Here is a 21,746-nt window from a genome sequence, read left to right as displayed (position 1 = left end):
AGGGTCAGGGTAGACACATTTTCAGAAATGAGCCCACTAGTAAATCTTTGAGGCTTTTTGGGGCAAGAGGCAAAATCAAGGTTATTATGTAGGTACTTATATAACAAGAGAGAAAACATTTCCACAAACTTTATGATGGAAGTCAAACATAATAAAAATTGAGTACAATTTTTTTTTCCCGTAATGCATGTCTATAAATGAGAACAGAATTCCTTTTCTATTGCGATAAGATTTCCCTTATTGGATTTCAGAGTGAGTATCCCCTGTTACAAAATGGACTGTTCAGACAGAGGGCCAGGTTTTAGCCACAGGCCATTGCTTGTTGACCCCTAGTCTTGGGGTGGAGGGCAGTTTCATGCATGGACCCCTAAGATTCACCAAAGCAGTCTTATGGATATTTCAAGGACCACTGTCATCTGTTTAAGTGAAAAGATGAAGTTCAGCTACAGGGAACCTTAGCATGGTGGTTCTAGAAGGTTGCCTCTGACTGAGGCTGCTCAGTATTCCTGACTGCTCTGGTTCGGTGATCAGGAAGCTAAGCTATGCCAGTTGGGGTGCATGGTGGCTGAGCTGAGGCTCTCAGCCGCCCTCCCAGTTCCTACCCCTGACCTGTGTCCAGGTGTCCCCTGTGCGGAGGCAGTAGGGAGAAGAGCCTGGTAGAGAGAGGGCTGCTGTTCCTTGGCTTCTTCAGTTTTTCCATAACACAGCTGGCCCTCTGTGTCTGAGGGTTCCACGTTTGCAGATTCAACCAACAGTGGTTTGAAAGTATTTAGAGGAAAAAATTTCAGAAAGTTCCAAAAAGCCTAACTTGAATTTGCTGCACCAGTAACTATTTACATAGTATTTGCATTGTATTTACAACTATTTCCATAGTATTTCCATAGCATTAGGGATTACCGTAATCTAGAAATGATTCAAAGAATGTGGGAGGACGTGCATAGGTTATATGGAAATGTTTTGTCATTTTACATGAGGGCCTTGGGCATCTGCAGATTTTATTATTTCTGGGTCAGGGGGTGGGGTGGGTGGGGGATGTTGTCCTAGAAGCAATCTCCACCGCACCCACACTGAAGAACATCTGTATTCCAAACTGAGTGCAATTCAGGTTTCATTCCACATTCATTTACTAGCCTACCTGAGACAAGAATGTGACTGGGATAGAAATAAAATATCAAGTTGGACATCTGAGTTTCACCAGGTGTTGCACTGTTGAATATTTATCTCCATCCAAATTTCCAAAGTGTATCAAGGGAACAATGACATATGAGTACTGCCAAAAAAAATTTTTTACATTGTAATTTTTCTGCTTTTGAATTACATTTTACCCTACTATTATTTTTAATACGTCAGGGCAAGGCTGCCAGCTATCCTTTTCTGGGAAGGGAAAGGTTGCCCTTTATGCTGCGATGGTAGCTTTCTTACATTTTTTTGGTGCTAAATGTCCTTTCTTCAATGAAATTATGTTGGCAGTAGGTAGTAGTAGACTGATTTCCTCACTTGGCAAAATAAGAAAAATAAAATCATAAAACTTTGTTATTCCTTGCTCCCACCCTGCCTGTTTTTGTTTTTTAAATTTTTTATTATTAATTAATTAATTATTTTTGGCTGTGTTGGGTATTCGTTGCTGCATGCAGACTTTCTCTAGTTGCAGAGAATGGGGGCTACTCTTCTTTGTGGTGTGCAGGTTTCTCATTGTGGTGGCTTCTCTTGTTGTGGAGCGAAGGCTCTAGGTGCACAGGCCTCAGTAGTTGAGGCACATGGGCTCAGTAGTTGTGGCTCGAGGGCTTAGTTGCTCCACGGTATGTGGGATCTTCCTGGCCCAGGGCTCAAACCCATGTCCTCTGCATTGGTGGGCAGATTCTTCACCACTGTGCCACCAGGGAAGTCCCGCCTATTTTTGGATAATTAATCAGAGCATAAATTCTTAAGCCTGGAGAAATATAGCCTTAGAGATCATACAATCTACTCCTTCATTTTGCAGAAGTTGAAACTAGTCCACAGGAGTGACTTGTTCAAGATCACACAGATAGTAAATGAAAAACTACAGGGAATTCCCTGGCTGTCCAGTGGTTAGGACCTGGCACTTTCACTGCTGGGGCCTGGGTTCAGTCCTTGATCAGGGAACTAAGATCCTGCAAGCCAAGAGGCACAGCCAAAAAAAACAAAACAAAACTAGAAACAAAACTAAACCAAGTGAGTTAACTTCTTACCCTCTTTCTAAGCTGCGAAAAAGCACTTTATTACCAAGATCAAAGAAAGGATGTTGCACATGTGCTGGCTTAATTGTGAGGCTCTCATGTAAAATAGATGCTATTTTTACTGATGTATGGGGTATTTTCCATATCCACTAAATGGCAAGAACTACTAGTCCTCTGTGCTTCTTGCCACATCTATGTGTACACATGAGGATGTTGTATTGATTACACAGCATGTAAATAACAAGGCAGTGTAGCTGAAGCACCGGAAATAGGCTTGAGGGGGTTATGTGGGTGGAAAATCTAACAATTCAGAAATCAACAGTAAGGGAGTCAAGAATCTACTTATAAAAGCTCTTGGGCTCGGGAGAGAACTCCCCCAGTTTTTACCAAAATAGGAACCCTCACTTCTATGTTAGTTAGCAGTTTTAGCCTTTCCAAGACAGTGTTTGGGTAAATGTTGGGCACAGCAATGAACAGGTGACCCTGTAGTGGTAGGTTAGGGAACTGAGGGAAACAGAACCAAGATCGATGGCTGGGCTGAGGTGTGGGATGGGCCTAGCAATCCCAGAAGCCATACATTTCAAAACCAGTATTGGATGCACAGGGCAGCTTCAGGTGAACTTCAAGTTCAGGCCTGGCACTGTCCATCTCCACCCCATGTTCTATTATTTCAGTTGCCTGTTGTCCCCTTTAAGAACTATTTTTTTTTTAAAGCTCTCTGTTGGAGTATAATTGCTTTACACTCTTGTACCAGTTTTTGAGGTACACCAAAGTGAATTAGCTGTATTTATACAAATATCCCCATATCCCCTCCCTCCCGAGACTCCTTCCCACCCTCCCTATCCAACCCCTCTAAGACATCACCAATTAACTAGTTGATCTCCCTGTGTTATGCAGCAGCTTCCCACTACCTATCTTTTACATTTGGTAGTGTAAAGCACATTTAAAAAGCTTGCAATTGAGAAGTACCAGGCTCCAAAAACATGCAGCAGTAGACTTCAATGAATCAAACACAATCTCCATCACCTACAAACTGTAAGTCACTGGATGTCTCCGGAGAGACAACCATTTGGACTTTCCAACCTCATCAATCCAGGGCATCTGATTAGTAGGAATACATACCAACTCCAATCTTGTGGGATATTTATGTATAGTTGACCCTTGAACAACTCAGGGGATTGAGATGTCAACCCCCTCGCAGTCAAAAATCCACCTATAACTTTACAGTTGGCCCTCTGTATCCACCATTCTGTATCCTTGGAGTCGACTGAGGATTGTGCAGTACTGCAGCATGAATTTAGTGAAACAAATCTGAGTATAAACAAACACATGCCTTCCAAACTCCTGTTGTTTAAGGATCAACTGTACTTTATTCTCCCAATAAGTGCAAGGCTTTCCTCAACGGCAGAGTGAAATTGCTTAAGGGGAGGAGAACGGATGAAGATAGCAAAGAGCAAATCGAAAATGAGTAATTTTAATTTTTTTATACTTTTTTTTAACCCTAAGTAAAATATGTTGTTGAGTCCTTTTTTCATAACTTGTATGTGTTTACGATATTTAACTTATTTCATTACTAAATATGGTACATTTTGGATTCTAAAGGAGTGAAGTGTTTCAGGACTTCTCACTCATTTATTTTATTCAATATTTTGATTATCTTCTATGAGACAGGGTAGTACTTTTCTCCTATTTTTTGAACTTTGTTCCTTTTTGGTAAACACCAAGGCTGGTGTTTCTGAATACACAACCCTAGCCCATTTCTGCTGGAATCACTCTTTCATTAATCCCTAGTAGAAACTTCGAAGCCTCATTTTACATAGACTCTCACGTAAAGCTTTTTCAATTTCCCCAAACATACAAGTGATTTATCATATTGCCTGTGCTATTCTGAATTTACGCACGCTGCATTTATTGTCTGCTCCAGCCCTTGCCTCCCAGTGGAAGTCCAATCTGCTAGGTCTGGGGTCGGCAAGCTTGCTCTGCGAAGTGATAGATGGTACATGTTTTTGGCTTTGCGGGCAGCTGCTCAACCCTTCTGTTGGGAAATGAAAACGACCGCAGACAACACATAAGCAAACGAGCGTGGCTGTGTTCTCATAAAACTTTATGGACACTGAAATTTGAATTTCATATCATTTTCACGTGCCACAAAATCTGTTTCTTTTGATTTCTTTTAGGCCATTAAAAAATGTGAACACCACCCTCAGGCTCTCCAATAACAGGCAGCAGGAGGGCCGCAGGGAGCCAACCTCAACGCTAGCGGAGTAAGGCTGTCTCCACGGGTAGGCATCAAGACTTGACGCTGACCCCAGGGACTTCTCCCCACAGCCTGTACGGTCTCCCGAAGGCCGACTCCCGTTTTAAGGACTACGAGGGGGTAGGGACAGCACCACACCGCCACGAGCACACGTCCTCCGCGGCAGGCCACTCATCAGCCCGTTTACGGCGGCAGACGTCCCCACAGGGCTTGCAGGGCACCGCGGCCTCGGGCTCCCCCGCAGGCACACTCCGGAAACACCACCGGGCCCCAGGGCGGCTGCGCGGCGGGGCGCGCGGGGGCAGGCAGGTACTCACCGGGCGCCAGTTCCAGGGCTCCCGAGCAAAGCGGCACAGGCGGCGGCCAAGCGCGCCCGTCACTGTCCCGCCGCAAGCCCCGAAGCCCGCGAACCCAGAGGCTCACAGCCCCTCCCCCCGCGCCCCTCCCAGGTCCGAGGCGGTGCAGGGCAGAGGCCGCCGACCTAGGGTTCGGTCCCAGCCTGAGCGGACTCGGCCCCCGGCTGCGGCCGGCGTGGGGCGGGGCGGGGCGGGCCGCCGGCGAGCGTGGTCCCGCGCGCGCGTGCGCCCGCGCTCCTGCCCAGTCCGGCCTTTTCCCGTCCGGAGCGCGCGCGGCCAGACCGGCCCCGGCGCGAGCCTGCAGCGCCCCCGTTCGGCTCAGGCTGGTTCTGCCGCCGCCCGCGCCGCCGTGCGCGCCGCCCGCGCTGCTGCGGCGGCGAAGCTGGCGGTCGGGGAGCCAATTAGCGCTCGGCGAGGCTGCAGCTACTTCCTCGTTCGCCTGGCCGCGCGCTCCGGACGGCTCCGTCGGCGGCAGGGCAGGGCGGGGCGGGGCGCTGCGCGGAGCCGCCGTGCTTGCCTCTGCTTGTCCGGCTGCCAAGGGTGGACGCAGGTCCTCGAAGGCGCACCGCTGCAAACCAGACGAAAAGGAACTCTGAGGCGCCCGGAGTGCCGGCCGGAGGAGCGTTCGGGTGGCTTTCGGTGCGTGGTCTTGAGAATCCGCCGCTCCAGGAAGAGAGATGTCGAAGCCGCCACCCAAACCGGTCAAACCAGGTAAGGGAGGTGCTCGCCCGGTCCCCTGGCCGCCGCGGTGCCCTGCGCTCCCTCTGCCGCTGGGCAGGGCAGACCGGGCATGGACCCGGCCCTCGCGTTCGACATGCGACCCACCGGGGTGGGAGTTGGCGTGGTCGCGTTCGCTGCAGGGGACAGGTCGTTTTGGATAGCAAGAAGATTTTCGAGGAATTTAAAAAATTTTATTTTTAAAGAGGAGTCGCCTTCGGTTTTGCAGCGTTGTCATTCGCTGCCACTTTCCAGTCGACGTGATGGCTACGTCCCACTGAAGCTTTCTTGGAAGACAGGGCCATTGAGCTCCCTTAGGAAAAAAATTAATGTCTTGAAATGGTTTTTTAGCCACTTCCTCTTTTTTTTTTTCTTCTTCGGCGTGTCACCGTCAAGTTTGAGTTCTTGACCGGCCAGAGCGAACGGGAAGTGCGCTGCTTGTAGGGTGGGGTGGGTGAGCGAGTCTCCTTTGGGACGTCTGAGAGGAGCAGCAAATTGACCTCCAGATCTTGGGAAAAGCTTTTAGAAAACTGTACTCGAGCTCCTGATTAGATGAATCTAGGCTGCGGCAGAGTAATCTCAGCTGTTACTATTCGGAAGTGTCATTTTATCATGCAATACAAGTCCTTTGCGTCCACTCCCTCAGTGAATTTGGCGAGTTAAACTGGAGAGGGTGAGCTTGCTAAGTTCCTCAAAACAGCTTTCTTGGCCAATACTCTTTGTTCATTTTTTTATTCGCTCCTTGGAATATTTTCTGGGACATGAAGGAAGGAGAATTTAAAAGGGACTGACGTATTTCAGTTCAATACAGTAATAAATTCTTTCGTGCTTTCATTGGGTAGGTAATTACAGAAAACATAGGAAATGGAAGAGAAATGGCTCCGATATACTCTCAGCTTTTTCTTCCAATCTCATGTAACTTCAGTATAGCACAGGCTGAATTTTATCCATTTACAGCAAATTTGGAAGTAACCTTGATTAGGAAGGAGCTTCAGTGATTAATTATTTTCTTGATTTTTCTAAACTTTAGTCAAGCACTTCAGCTTTCATGATTATCCAGTTTTCTTTCTTTACCATCATACAGTGGTAATTTTATTTGAAAATTATGTACATACTCATATATACGGCGTAGACAAATTTTGGTGGGCTGGCTGTTACTTTGACTTTGTTGGAACTTTGGCTCTGCTGTGAGCAGAAGGGGGGCATGGCTAGAATTGGGCTCTGTGCTTCTTTAGATATGGAGTCTGATGAGGAATTTGCATTTTAAGTGCGTTTGTAGGAGGTGACAGCGTTCTAAACCCAGATGTAAATCAGGACCTCAAGTATCCAACAAGAGCAGAGTTGTTCTTTGATAGCTGAACAAAGTATTTCAAAGAAGGTCCCGAGAAGCCGATCAGGAGGTTTTCATCTCTAGGCGCTAAGTGACGTCTGCACTGCAGCTGAAGGGTATGTTTATGTGTGTGTTTGCACGGGTGTGGTTTAGGGATCACACTGTTACCAATTGAAAATACACTGTCGGGAACCATTTTTGTTGTCTGACCCTGCTGCTTTCTCCTTCTCTTTGGCAAATCAAGAAAACAAATGGTTGAAGATGACTGCTGTTCACACTCCACATGGATTCATAAATGAGATCCAGACTCAAATAAGGTCACCCTAGAAATTAATCTGTTCGTTTACGAATTTACAGTGAGAAATATTACTTTTAATCTGACTTGAGACTTTGTGTAGCCTGGCTTAATTGAAAACAGAACTGTCCTATTATAGTCCTGGTCCACGTTTACTGTGTGCCAGGCACTTATCTAATCACTTTACATATATTACCTCATTTAACTCTATGAGGTCAGTACCTTTATTGTTCCCATTGCACAGATGGGGAAATAAAGGCAAGGCATAGAAAGGTTTAGTTACTTGCCCAAGGTCCGCCGCTGAGTGGGGAGGAGTGGTTAGAATTAGAACCCAGGTAATTTGGCTCCAGAGTCTGAGGTCTTAACCATGATGTTATGATGCCTTACATCACAGCATACCATTCACACTCGTAGACGTGTATTTTAAAGCTGGTGGGCAGGAAGTGGAAAGGAAAGTGCCTCTGGCCTTCAGTCAGGCTTTCTTGTTACAAATGCACCCCCTGGTTATAGCAGCACGGAGAGTGGTGCTGACGTTTACTTTCTTGTCATGCAGGCAAGCTACCTGGGTAAAAATGTCTAAAGCAAGCTTAGAATTGGGGGGTGGAGTGTATTTAATTCTTAGCTCCTTGGTTTGTTTATGCCCTGCCTCATCCCAAATGAGAGCTGAAAAAAAAGATGAAGGAAGTGGGGTCATGTAGACGGAGGGAAGAATAATAAGAGGAAACTGGAGGGAAAGTTAGCTTGCAGACGTGCATGTTGTAAGGTCCTGTAGAGTTTCTAAAGGAGGCCTGTAGATTTGACTCTCTGCTTCAAGCAGAGAGAGAAAAGATCAATTACAAGATTCCCAGTATTCATAAAATTAAAATGTGTTACTTTCTCTGAGAGGAGTTATTTTAATGGTACTGAGATCTGAAATGAACTTCTCCCATGGGTTCTCTTGAAGTGTTGCAGTGGACTGGACATCTGTACAAGAAACACAAGTGGGGCATTATAATGGTGGTCCCTAGAGCTTCCTGCAGTGCAGGATCTGGGCAAAACAGCATAGCTCAATTCCAGAGGCAGTGCTGAAAGGACGGGAACTAGGTGAGGGAGGACAGAGGACTTCTGGGAAGATTTTAGTAGCTATGGACATTAAGCTATTTTGTGAGCTGATGTATCTGTTGGGGTGATTGGCGTATACTCAATAGGGGGACCATTTTTGAAAGGAATGTTCTTTCAGAGTCCTAGTCAGGTGTTGGCAGGAGAGCCCTGTCACTTCATTTCCTTTTTTTTTATCTTCCTGAGGTTATATCAGGGTTTGGGTTAGTGGTCACATCCAAAATTCATTTGCTAAACACTTCGTAATACACACAGCTTATATTTTAGGCCCTGTGCTAGACACTGGGGCTCCAAGGAACAATAAAATAAGATCTTGTCCATGAAGATGCTGAGTCTAATGGGGGAGATTTTTGTATCTCCAGATATCTTAGATTGTCCCATATCTACAGTTAGATGGCTTACCTTATCTATTTTGCTTAAAAGAATCTTCTAATTAAAAATGGAAACAGTTTATTTCTATTATAGAAAAGTTAGAAACAACAGTACAGAAAACCAATAAACGTATAAATAAAAATATAAAAATTATCCCTACCTATCATCTAGTGATAACTATTGTTTTAGGTTTTTTTGTTTTTTGTTTTTCTATGTCCATTTCATTTAAAAAAGAAAATACAAACAATTATCCTCAGAACTGTATCTCAATTTCAGTTTTAAGTGTCTTACTGTTGGTTAGCACGTATGCTACAATCTGTGCCATGTTGCTTTGCGCTCTGCTTGAAAAATCAATTCTGTCACATTTTGACCTTTCCTTGCTTACTGATTTTTCTCTGTAGGGTCACTTTTGACCACTCAAGATCTGTCATTGAAACTCTTACCTCTGATTGTTAGATGTGCCACTGTGGTAGTCTGCTAAAATGTATCACAGTTTGTGGTCTTCAGCTCACTCTTTTGGGACTCTGCTTACCTTTTAGTGAACCAGCCATATAGCACTTTTGTTCCTTTCAGCCACCCTCCAAAGTCTCACAGATCAATTGGAATGAACCCTCCTGGCTTGTCAGGGTATAAAAGACAACTGATGTTCTCACCAAGACTTTTTGTTGTTGTTGCTGTTGGCCACACCTTGTGGCTTGTGGGATCCCAGTTCCCTGACCAGGAGTTGAACCTGGGCCACAACCGTGAAAGTCCGGAATCCTAACCAATAGGCCACCAGGGAACTCCCTCACAAAGACTTTTTAAAAAGAGACTTTATTCTGAGTCTTGATGTAAAGATGGGCTAAAAGATGTTGAATGAGATTTGGACTAGAATCCTCTCATTCTGAGCAAGTGTGATAACCTTCCCCTGTGTTGGAAGCCTGATGTCTGACCTTGACCAATTCTTTTAAATGGCTTATTGATTTTGGTGGTGGAAGTAAAGTGGCATAAATATTTCACTTGTCTTGAGAAAATAAATTCATGGGACTTTGAAGAAGCACATGTCAGCATTTTGGGTTCTTTCGTATTTACAGTAAAAACATCATAAAACTTCAAAGATGTCACAGATATGCTGCTTATGTAACACCTTTGAGAGGGAGAAGGTTTTCATCTCAAATGATTGAAGTCTTATATAATTTTTTCCTCTGAATGAATGAATTAGTTAAAGGTGAGATACAGGCGTGGCTTGAGATGTGCACATGAATAGTTTTCCTTCATAAACTTGATGCTCTTTTAATACCTGATGGCAGAATAAAGTCTGACAAACATCTTGAAAATTCCAGAATGAGGAGTATAATAGTAACAATTACCATTTATTTGGCCCTACGTGTCAGGCACTGTGCCAAGTAGTTCCTATGCTCTGTCTCATTTAATTGTTCTCATTTCCCTGTGAGGTGGATCCTAATATTCCCGTTTTATGAATGAAATAGGACTTGGTGAGGTTAAATAAACTTTGTAAAGTCTCAAAGCTAGGAAGTGGTTGGTTTGACCTGGGAATAGAACAGAAGCTTTAACTGGAGTCTGTGCATTTTTGGCAGAGAAACCTGTGAGGACTATTGGTTGGACCTGCTTTAATTGGGCAGCCACGTTTATTAACTTATGCAGTTGTATTGTTTGTATGGGCTTCGTATAGCTCCCCTCTTTAATTGGATCTGTATTAGACTATTTGACGCTTGAAAAATTTTATTTTATATCAAAGCATAGTCGATTAACAATATTTAACACTTCAGGACTTCCCTGGTGGCACAGTGGTAAAGAATCCGCCTGTCAATGCAGGGACACGGGTTCGAGTCCTGATCCGGGAAGATCCTATATGCTGACGTGCCACAACTACTGAAGCCCGCACGCCCTAGAGCCCATGTGCCACAACTGCTGAGCCCATGTGCTGCAACTACTGAAGCCCACATGCCGAGGGCCCATGCTCTGCAACAAGAGAAGCCCCTGCTCACCACAACTAGAGAGAAAGCCCGCTTGCAGCAACAAAGACCCAACTCAGCCAAAAATAAATAAATAAATAAATAAAATTGACACTTCTTGAGAGTAGAATAATCTTTTATTTCTTTGTAACTGCACAGCAACTAAACTTTGTATGTGTGACAGGTACATAAACAGTCTTGATACATAGTAAAGTCTTTGTCTGGAAGAAGGTGGGGGAGACTATGATTGGGCATATCTTGTAGCTTCACATTAAATAGGAAAGGCTGGAGGCAGTGTCCATCAGCATGACTTCTGGTGGGGTCCCCTCCCTCTAGTGTTTTCAGCATTCCCATAGCCTGACTTCAGTGTGACTAAATGACGAGCTTTTCTGACATGCCTCTGTAAGGGAGAAAAAAACTTTACCCTCTTAGGTTTGATATCTAGATACTATGAATTAACTGAATTAAACTAACAAAAAAACAGATTAACAGGAGGAAAACACATACAAATTTAATTGAGGTTTTTAATTTTATGTGTATAAGGGCTATACAGAAAAGAAGTAAAAACCCAAAGAAGTGGTTAGACTTGGAAGTTTATATACCGTTGTAAAAGAAGTGAAAACCGGACGAAGTGGTTAGACTTGGAAGTTATATACCATTTTAACAAAGGGCAACACATTGTGGTGAAGTGACTAAACAAAGGAAAGCGGCACTGGGGGAGTAGACTGTGGGAAAGTAGAGATGTGTGGAAACTAATGGAAAATAAGAGTTATTTTAGTAAGGTTTGCTTATGCAGACTCATCTCTGTGCCATCTCTATCCCTGGTGATAAGGGTTCTTCTGTCTTTTATGGGGGACCTACAGGGGGAGGATACCTTCAGGGAATTTTTTTTTTAAAATTTTTTCATCTTTATTGGTGTATAATTGCTTTACAGTATTGTGTTAGTTTCTGCTGTACAACAAAGTAAATCAGCTGTATGTTTACATATCCCCCCATATCCCCTCCCTCTTGAGCTACCCTCCCACCCTCTCTGTCCCACCCCTTTAGGTCTTCACAGAGCATTGAACTGATCTCTCTTTGATCTGCAGCAGTTTCCCACTAGCTATCTATTTTACATTTAGTAGAGTATATATGTCAGTGCTACTCTCTCATTATGTACCAGCCTCCTCTCCGCCCCTCCCCTGCCATCCTCAAGTCTGTTCTCTACATTTGCATCTCTATTCCTGCCCTGCCACTAGGTTCATCAGTACCATATTTCTAGATTCTATGCGTATGCGTTGGCATACAGTATTTGTTTTTTTCTTTCTGATTTACTTCACTCTGTATGACAGACTGTCGGTCCATCCACCTCACTACAAATAACTCAATTTTGTTTCTTTTTGTCGCTGAATAATATTCCATTGTATATATGTGCCTCATCTTCTTTATCCATTCATCTGCCGATGGACATCTAGGTTGCCTCCATGTCCTGGCTATTGTACGTCACAGGGAATTTATGCCTTGCTTTTAGGCAGATGGGGGAAGGCTCAGAGTTCTTCCTGAGTCTACTTTTTCTCCGTTGTCTTCAACTCAAAATAATCCTTATGCCAAAATGGCATATTTTGGGGTGACATTTTCTGATCCCTTTCATCTCATACCTCATGTCCAGTGAAAACCATTACCAAATTTGTCCTCACTTGCTTAATGGCCAGGGGAAACAAAATACATGGGGGTGAGGAAAGGGAGAAAGAGAGGGGCAGACACACCCTTTTAGTGGGCTGATGTGAGCTATTAAGTCAAAATTCTCTATTGACTTGTCATTCATACTTCAGTAAAGCTGGGGAAAAAAGATTCTCTATGAAACAAATTAAAGGAGTTTGGGGAAGGAGATTCAGATACCAGTATAGAGAGAGATTGCTGATTCTTTTGAACAACTGCATGGTACTCTATTGTATTTATTTAACCAGACCCAAATTAAAATGCACTTCAGTTGTTTCCACTCTTTTATTATAACAAACAGTGTTACAACAACCTCATTTTTTACCTGTGTGAGTACATCCACAGGACAAAGTCCTGGCAGTGGGATTGTTGTGTCAGAGGGTATGTGCATTGCCATATTCACAGACATTTCCAAAATGCTCTCCAAAGAGGTTACACTAATTTACTCATCGGCCAAAAATGTGTGAGCACGCTTTACACAGAAACATTACAATGCACGTGATAGGAGATATTATCAAAGGGAGATCAGAGGGCTAGGAAGTACAAGGAGCTTGAGGAAGCTGAGAAAGTGTCACAGGAGGAGAAATTTAAGCAGGGTCTCGAATGCGGAGTAAGAATTTGGTAGGCAGAAAAGAGGGAAAAGTCATTTGACGTGGGCAGAAATGAAGTAACCTGTCCACGTTTGCTTGACTGCATAGGGGCTGAGCTTCTCTCACAGAAGCCAGGGAGATGTGGTGTGGAACTGTGAACTGGAGAAATTTGTTCTGAATTACAGAGAAAGCCGTTTGCCTAGTGTAGCAGTTTGTGGAAAACTGTATTGCTCCACACAGAAAGCGAGCATTTGAATGTCCACATGTGAGCCACCTACTCATGTGCTATCTGTTTCTTGGAGTGTTAACAAGAGCTGTGGGTGGTGCGTTTGCAGACATGAGTTAAAGAGGGTCACATCTTCAACTCACATAAGTCACTGATGGGGCTGCTGAGGCCACCTGCTTTTTATTAATTCTTGCCCGTTGTTTCCCACTCAGTGTTTGAGTTTCTGTAGAATTTTTAGAGAGTTGCAAGGCAAATGCCTCAACTTATTCTCAGGGTGAGAGTCAGGGGAGAGTTTGTATTTGTGCATTTTGATTAGCGTATTAAACTTCTTAGCATTCCTTAGAATTTGATGCATTACTTTGGTTGTATATTCTTGGAACCAAAGAATGTACTCATTCTTTTTTTTCCCCCGTGGACATGAATTTATTAGAGGAGCCAGGTCAGAGTGGGTACAAGTTGCAGATTGGGAGGAAGAGGCAAGGAGCCTGAGCAGCCCTGCCAGCCAGAGGCTAAGAAGACAGGAGGCTGGAGGGGGCCACAGCCAGTAGAGCATTGACTCAGCAGGCAAGCACACAAGCTGCTCTTCACCCTTCAGGTGTCAGGGCTGAGGGCACAGGAGCAGCTTTGAGAGGATGTGGAGCATCTAGGGGCCTGGCTCCAGTTGCAGCTGGGCGGGCAGGGCAGTGAGGAAGCCCCCACGCCAGGGGTCTTCAGCCACTGAAAGACAGGCTTGGGAGGGCGGGCCCTGCCACCCAGGGTTTTGGGAAGGTCACTTGGATAAGACAGGCAAGGGGCACGGGGTGGTTGCAGCAGGGGCTGCGGCAGGAGGGCACGCCACAGAGGGGCAGCAGGGTGGCAAGAGGCCAGGGCCTGCGGGGGCGGGGTGGGAGAGGGATCTGGTGGATCTTTCCTAGTCTGGTGCTCCTGTTTCCCAGGGAGCCTGAAAGCAAGTTAAATTTGAGTTAAGGAAGACGCTAGAGACCAACTCTGGGGTCTCTAGACCAAGTTTATTCTCTTGCTGGAGGGTCTGCCTCCAACCTCTTACAGTGCTCTGAAAGCAGCCCTAAAGAGTCTTTCTGGAATCCGTACACTCCAGGGATTTTTCTAGGTTCTGAGAAACTCATGGCTTCTATTTCAGGATTCTCTCATCTATGAGGAAAGACTTGATTCAACTCACTTGTATGAGACAAGGAAATGGCTTTCACCTGGAGAGTGTTCTGGAGTGGCTGTATCTTCTAGGAATTTCTTGACCCAATCTGTGGATCCAGCTCTCTGAGCACGGATGAGGGCGGCTAGGCTGAGAGAAGCCCCTCCAGGCTTTTGGCACAGTTGGCAGGTATCTCAGGACTTCAGATTTGGAGGATTCCACAGAGTCTCGTATTTCCTTTCTTGGAAACCAGACTCTTAGGACCTTCTCTAAAATGTTGCCTGTCCAGGTTTACAGGGTTTTGGGGCTACTTTTTGGGCTCGTTGCTTTGATGAGTCAGTGCAAGTTTGTTGACGGTAGCCTTGGGAGGACCTAAACTGAAGGTATTCTCACTGGTTTTTCAGGCAGGAAAACTGGCTGGGACATGTAGCAACAGACATCATTCCCTCCAAAGTTCATTTCTAAATGGCACACCAAAGTCGAGATTATTTTCAACCTTGTTTTTCTGTTGAGGAATAAATCATTCTCTTTTATTCCTCTGTACTCAGGTTCTAAATGTAAGTCACCCAAGCAGCTGCTAACCACAGCCTGGGCCTACATTACGTAGAGCCGTGTCCCATCCATAGGGCTGCTTCTAGTTCTTGCCTAATGCCTTCCCATTCTTGAGGGCCAATTCTGTACCTAAATATTGGGTCGCTAAATGGTCCTTAGGTCTTGACACTGGCTTAGTAGGAGCTCTGTTCTCCACAATGGGTTCCTGCCCATTTCCTGATTCTTTGTTGGTACTGAGTCTCTCTGCTGTTTTGACATCTAACCAGGTACTCTTTTGTTGACTGCCATTGGGATATCTGCTCCTTGGCCTGCCCTGAACCCTTGTCATTAGCTTGCTTGGACACATGCTCCATGTTGTGTGGCCCTTTGGCTAACACACCTGTGCCTTTTCAACATGCTGTGACCTTAAGATTGGCGTGAGTCTGTGTTTACGCTTGGATGGATTTTCCCGGGGCGCCCATCCTTCTTCAGACCTAACCTTTCGCAGACCCTAGTTGCCATAGCCAGTTGTTGTTGGAGCTCTGATTTTGGCACCTCTAGGACCAGGGCCATATGCCGAGATAGCCTTATTTTACCTACAACAATATCCAGCTTAAGACCATCCGGTTTTCATTGCTGACATCCCCTGGAACTTGGTTTCCTCTTCTCTTAGTTCCACAGGCCTCTGAGAATAAACTCACCGCTTCACATCTGATGAGCAACTTCGCCTGCAGTATTAAACCAGTCATTGATTTATCAAAATCCCCTTCCCCAATGTGCTTACATTAAAAAATAAGCTAAAAACAAGATTCCCGAGACAGAAATTCTCTTTTCAAATGAACTAGTCTTTAGTGATAGGAATTTAGGTATAAAGATGGGCTAATTAGGGTAGATAGTCTAGGACCAAGCTGTGATTTGGAGGGGAGGGAGGCAGAATATTGTAATGGGAAATGAACAATTAGCTTTGGGGTGAAGTTCTGGTCCCATTTTTTTTTTTTTTAAATTAACTTATTAGATCACTTTGATAAGTCAGTCCCTAGGCTACTCTAGACCGCAGTTTTTCATTTGATTCTAAATATGATTCTGAATCTTTATTGCCTTAGACTGATTTTTCAAATAATTGCCCAGATTTCTGGATGATTTTATCGTGTGCTTTCTATAGAGCCCCGGGACAGTTTCAATATCCCCTGCCCATCTTCCTGCTGCTTCCAGTGTTCAGTGCCACCTGAATGCAAACATGGAGGAATTAAATACTTTTTAAGAGCAGTTCATAAATCCAGATTTCTGTGAGAGAGAGAGAAGGATGGGAAGTGGGGACATGATGTATCCTTAATTAGGTCTGATCTGATTTCAGTTAGGTCTCTGGCTACACAGGGCAGTGGAGTTTGTGGGGTTTTTTGTTTTTGTTTTTTTTGTTTGTTTTTGTTTTTGTTTTTTTGCAGCTGCCTAGAAGGCAACATAGGGATGGTGCTGCAGAAATGTGTCTGGGGTCTGCATGCACGGTTTCCAATAAGACCGTTGCAAGTGTGGCCATCATGAGGACGTTTATGTTTGGAAAATGTATAACATTAATTATAACTCAATAATATCAGCTACGTAGATTTGAGATCTAAGACTATATCTTTGGCAAGTTTTTAGAAATTAATTCTCTGTGTAAAATACTGTTCAGAATCTCCCTTTCTCCTTGTTTTTTCCGTCTTTACTGGAGGTAATAGTTTTAAGCCATGAATTCAAGTTCAGACCTCACTGTTTAGAAATTCTCACATTTCATTCCAGGAAAGAGCGTTTTCAAGGCTTCTCTCTAAAAGAGGATTGATAGTCTTCCTCTAAGAGTGGTTCTCAGCCCACCTATTGCTCTGTCAGTTATGTAGATCTCACACAAGAATTCTATTTTCTTTTTTTTTTTGGCTGCTTTAGGTCCTAGTTGTGGCACACAGGATCTCTTGATGCGGTGTATGAGCTCTTGGTTGCAGTGAATGGGCTTCTCTCTGGTTGTGGCATGTGGGTTTTCTCTTCTCTAGTTGTGGCGTGCAGGCTGCAGAGCATGTGGGCTCTGTAGTTTGCTGCATGGAGGCTCTCTAGTTGAGGCATGCGGGCTCTCTAGTTGAGGCACACGAGCTCAGTAGTTGTGGCACATGGGCTTAGTTGCTCCGCTGTATGTGGGATCTTAGTTCCCTGAGCAGGGATTGAACGCGCGTCCCCTACATTGGAAGGTGAATTCTTTACCACTGGACCACCAGGGAAGTCCCAAGAAATCAATTTTTTAAAGAAAAGAGCATGTACATACTTATAGGGCTTCCGATATAATGACAATGTTAAGAAAATAGAATTGCTGATGGGAGTAAGTTTTATTGCTATAACTTTAGAACTCACACACACAAAATTTTGTTCATAGTTAAAAATTATTATAGTGCTCTTGAGTGTTAATTTTCCGCTAAATATCTTTAAGACTATAGATAAAGAACTGCAATTTGTTAGGACAGATGGCAGGAGAAGGCAGGGTACTTCTGCATTTGGACAGTGGGTACTGAGGGAGGGCAAATTTCTAGTAATTATTATGAAAGCCTGCAGTTTGACCGACCGCTGCAGGTTGGTGGAAAGCCACTGCCCTAAAGAGCATGGAGTTTTCCCTCTTTCTGTCCCTGTGGGCAGAGTGGTTATTTTTTACTATCTACCCATCTACAATGTAAACAGCAAATAGTTCTGCAAGCTCATGGCAGGGGACCAGGGATATTCCTAGAAGTTTAAGAACAGATTCCAATGTCTCAACACTTTGCCTTCCCCCCACCCCACGCCATGACCCCATGTTCATAAAAAAGAGAAATGATCTTCTGGAATCCATTAAGAAAAAGAGTTAAGAAAAAAATCCGTGAGCAACTTGCAATCTCAGGAGTAGGTGTGAAAGGTGCCTTGGGCTTTAGAGTGGCTGAGGTTAGTCACTGAAAGTTAAGTGTATGACCCTCAAGAATGTTATCACAGCTCCACCCAAGGCCTGAGTAGAAGGGGGATTTTCATAAGAATGGTCCTGTAATTACCCCATGTTAATTATAGCCCCAGAAAACTAGAGCTTTTTGTTTGTCTCTGTCCAGCCTTGTCTTTCTCTAGGGGAAATCCTAAGGACTCCATTCTCTCTTCCTCTCTTCCTCCTCCCAACAGCTGATCTGGTTTGGGAAAATACCTGAACATTTCTTTGGGTTAAGATTCTCCTCTGACCTTTTCCAGGAGTCACTTGGACTCTTTGGGGCTTCCCAGACCTTCCAGTTATATAGCCCCTCCTTTCCATAAACAATCTTGACTTTCAGGACCAGGTGAGTTGGGCAGAGGAATTCATCCCCTTGCTGGGGCTGAGTCATCAAAGATGCTAGGTCTGGCCCCTGGAAAGGCCAGTGGGTGTAGTTAACACGAGAGGGGTCATGTCCAACATCTCTGGGGCCACCAGGCAAGGCTCACCACTTTCATGCAAGGAATGTGGCCCTTCGGAACAATTCGTACACCTTTTGAAGGAGCACTGTTGTGTGCCTTCGGAAAGGATGCAATTAGGGAAGCAATTTCCAGTTTAAAGGCTGTTGTCTTAGTGAATAGATGATCTTGGAAGGAATGAATGTCTTAGATATTGTATTCATTTCCTATAGATGGCCTCCCTGAACTCACTTGACTGGTTTTGGTTCTGTCATAATTTTGAATAGGGACTTTTTCAGACTCTCTTACATGTGCTGCAGAGAGAATTTGAATTCTTTTTTTATGAACTGAGAGGGGCTCGGTTTCAAGGTTATTGCTTATTCTTTGCCATCTGATTGCATTTTCCTGTTGTGTTTGATAATATTTTTCACACATCCAGAGTTTGTATTCTTATACAAGAGTTCTAGGATTAACTAGAAATAGTAAAATGCTCTCACTGCAGATTTGACCCCTGTGTGTCCATCAGGTAAGCATGAAGTGAGTACTTAAGCTCTCTCCTATGTCTCTAGAGATTCTCTTATCCTTTTCTTAGGTACAGTGTATATCTTTGTCCCTGTATCAGGTTTTAGAGGGGTTCTACTTTAAATAAAGGAAACATTTTTATCATCATGTTATCTTGCTAGTCTGTGTCTTTATAGAAGGCTAAGACCATTTTTGTTGCTGTTACAAATTTTTATTTCTTATGTACAATTGTAATTTCCCAAGGAATTAGTCATTCAAGAAGTCTGAAGTTTAAGCTTGTCCATTTATTATTTGCTCAAATTAAAAAAAAAAATCTATTGAAATAAAATAATTTCCAAGGCCATTTTTAATATATTCTGGGAGTGTTTTGTTTATTGCAAGGAGTATCAGATATCTAAATCTGAAAAATTTCCATTTGGTCTCTAAACACTGGTTCCACACATTCATATATTAAATGTAAGGATAAGTGTTTTTGGTGAAATTTTTTTCTGTTTTTTGAGAGAGAGAGAGAGAGAGAGAGTGTGTGTGTGTGTGTGTGTGTGTGTTTCCTGGGTCCTGATATGCAAAATATTTCTTAATGTGGGTGTCAGGAAAATTTGAGAAATCTCTAGCCCATCTTTGTTCAGGTCCAGCCTAATCTCTCACGCTTTCTCCTCTAGGCTTCAGGCATAGTGATCTACGTGACATTCCTAGGCCACCCTCCACCCTTCCTGGCCTCCAGCTCCTCTGTCTGTATACTACTCTGTATTCCAGGTTTTCCCTGCCCTGCCACCTGCCCCTCTTTGCACCTTCTGTTATTTTCCCAAAATACGAAGTGGGTGCCATCTCCCATACAGCCAACACTGAGCTAAGAGTCTACCCACTGTCTACCCACTGTCTGTGTTACTTACCATCCCTGTATTCTCATTTTTGTGAGCACACTTGGCATTACAGTTGCTGTCTTTCCACCATTATTTTTTTTTTGGTAGTGAGATCAGAGAGTCAAAGAGGACAAAAGAAGGGAATTCCCTGGTGGCCCAGTGGTTAGGACCCCGTGTTCTCACTGCTGAGGGCCTGGGTTTGATCCCTGCCCAGGGAACTAAAATCCCACAAGGTTTGGCAAAAAAACCCAGAAGACTGTATTAATAAATACTCTGTGATAGATAGAGTACACATAATTTTTAGATTGTCCTTCAATAGGGCATTAAAAGAGAGTTTTCCTGATTATATATATGGGATTTGTATTCTTTGTAGACAATTAAGAAAATAGAGAAGAAAATAAATATGACTCATAGTTCTACCACCCAGAGATTACTGTTAACATTGTGATGTTGTTTCCTCCCAGCTTTTCTTCTATGCGTATCTTTGTTTTACATAGCTGATTGTATATATAAATTACCACCAGTGAGATTATATTTACATAACAGTAAAACATAAGCATATCCCCCAAAAGCAATTTTTCTTTAAGGTCATGATAAATCCTTTTTTATTATCACTGTGGTAACCTGTGTTCCAGTATATGTATACATTTACATATTCATGCATTTCTGTTTTTTTCTGTAATTCTGTTTTCATTGCTGTTACGGACTGAATGTTTATGTCCCCCTCAGATTCACTCATTGAAGCTCTAACCGCCAATGTGACGGGGATGGGGCCTTGGGGAAATAATTAAGGTTAGATTGGGTCATGAGGGTGGGGCCCACATGATGGGATTAGTAGTTTTGTAAGAGGAGGGAGAGAGAGCTCTCTCTGTGTACAGAAGAAAGGCCACGTGAGCACAGAATGAGAAGGCAGCCATCTGCAAGCCAGGGAAAAATTCTCACCAGAACCCAAACTGACCAGTACCTTGATCCTGGACTTCCTAGCCTCTAGAACTGTGAGAAGTAAATGTTTCTTGTTTAAGCACCAGTCTATAGTATTTTGTTGAGGCAGCCTGAGTTAGGACAATGGCTGTAGGTTTCAAAAATGACAACTTAAAACTCTCTTTGAATGCTTTAATAGCCACTAAGGGATATGATATTAGATGTTATGCTTTGTTTTCTTAACAAAAGCATTTCACTTTTCTCTGTGGGGGTATTGTAAATAATAAATTAGCTAATATACAGGATACATGGGGTGTGTGTATATATATAATATATAGGCTATATATATCTAATATACAGGATATATATAATATATAGGGTTTTGATAAGGCTATCTTGCCAGTGAAGATAAAAACACAAGGAATAAGGAATAAGGTAAAAGTTTATAGTAATTAATAGAAGCTAACACGTATGGGCACATGCAACACCTCAGGAACTGCACTCAGTACTCTACATATTTATATACATAAATTTGTTTAAACCTGTTTAATCCCAGCATGCCAGCATTAAGTAGCTCAGATCTTTCTGAGCCACTTCCAGAGTGTTTAGAGCATGAGCCGTGGAGCCAGACAGCCTGGGTTTAAACCTCATCTCTGCGGCTTCCTAGCTGTGTAGACCTGGGCTAGTTACCCCCTCTAATTCCCTCGACTGTAAGATAGTGTTAATAAGGTATTTATGTCCCAGGACTGTTTGGAGGATGAAAAGAGTTGCTGCAGGTCAGCACTCTTCATGGTGTCTGGTCTGTGGTAAGTGTCCCATAAATGTGAGCTTAGATGGGTCATTCCCTCTTGAATGAGAGTTTTCAGGGTTAGGGAATTTTCTGTCTCAGTCTTGGATACGGACTCACTTGCCCATCCAATCACTTGCCACCGGAGGAGGCTGAGCCACAGACTGCTTGTGGGGCCAGCAGGAGAGGCTGACCCACAGCCCCTCAGGCTGTGACATATGCTTCTGTGGTCTGACTTGTCCGTCACAGGACAAGGGGGACCGTAGGATAGAGGGCAGCAGATTTTTTCGGTAGAGATACAGATAGTAAATGTTTTAGGCTTTGTGGGCCACAGATGGACTCTGTTATAACGACTCAGCCCTGTCATTGTAGGGGAAAGCGGCCTTAGAGGAAATACAAATAGTGGCTTCGTTCCAGAAAAACCTTTGTGGACACTACCGTTTGAATTTCAGATAATTTTCATAGGTCATGAAGTATTTTTTTGATC

The 21,746-nt window shown here is 43.7% G+C and overlaps 2 protein-coding genes across 7 annotated transcripts in view; one reads left to right on the top strand and one right to left on the bottom strand.

Annotated features, from left to right (window-relative positions):
- The window catches only part of NMRK1 (nicotinamide riboside kinase 1), a 36,677-nt gene extending 31,768 nt beyond the window's left edge, over positions 1–4,909 (bottom strand). For 4 of the 6 annotated variants that reach the window (XR_009051512.1, XM_057724127.1, XM_057724131.1 and 1 more), the window contains exon 1: positions 4,773–4,909. The gene's annotated coding sequence lies outside the window, so the exon portion shown is untranslated. Of the gene's footprint in view, positions 1–609; positions 630–1,135; positions 1,269–4,772 lie in introns of those variants that run through there. The other 2 variants (XM_057724129.1, XM_057724130.1) reach the window with 2 other exon arrangements.
- A 144-nt stretch (positions 4,910–5,053) lies between these two features.
- Positions 5,054–21,746, top strand: part of OSTF1 (osteoclast stimulating factor 1) — a 51,471-nt gene continuing 34,778 nt past the window's right edge. Inside the window, exon 1 of the mRNA XM_057724133.1 lies at positions 5,054–5,522. Within this exon, the coding sequence (XP_057580116.1) occupies positions 5,489–5,522 (34 nt within the window). The 5' untranslated portion in view covers positions 5,054–5,488. The remainder of the gene's footprint in view (positions 5,523–21,746) is intronic.

Source organism: Hippopotamus amphibius, chromosome 2, assembly GCF_030028045.1.
Source record: "Hippopotamus amphibius kiboko isolate mHipAmp2 chromosome 2, mHipAmp2.hap2, whole genome shotgun sequence".
NCBI lineage: Eukaryota > Metazoa > Chordata > Mammalia > Artiodactyla > Hippopotamidae > Hippopotamus > Hippopotamus amphibius.
This window is presented reverse-complemented; position numbering and strand designations above follow the sequence as displayed.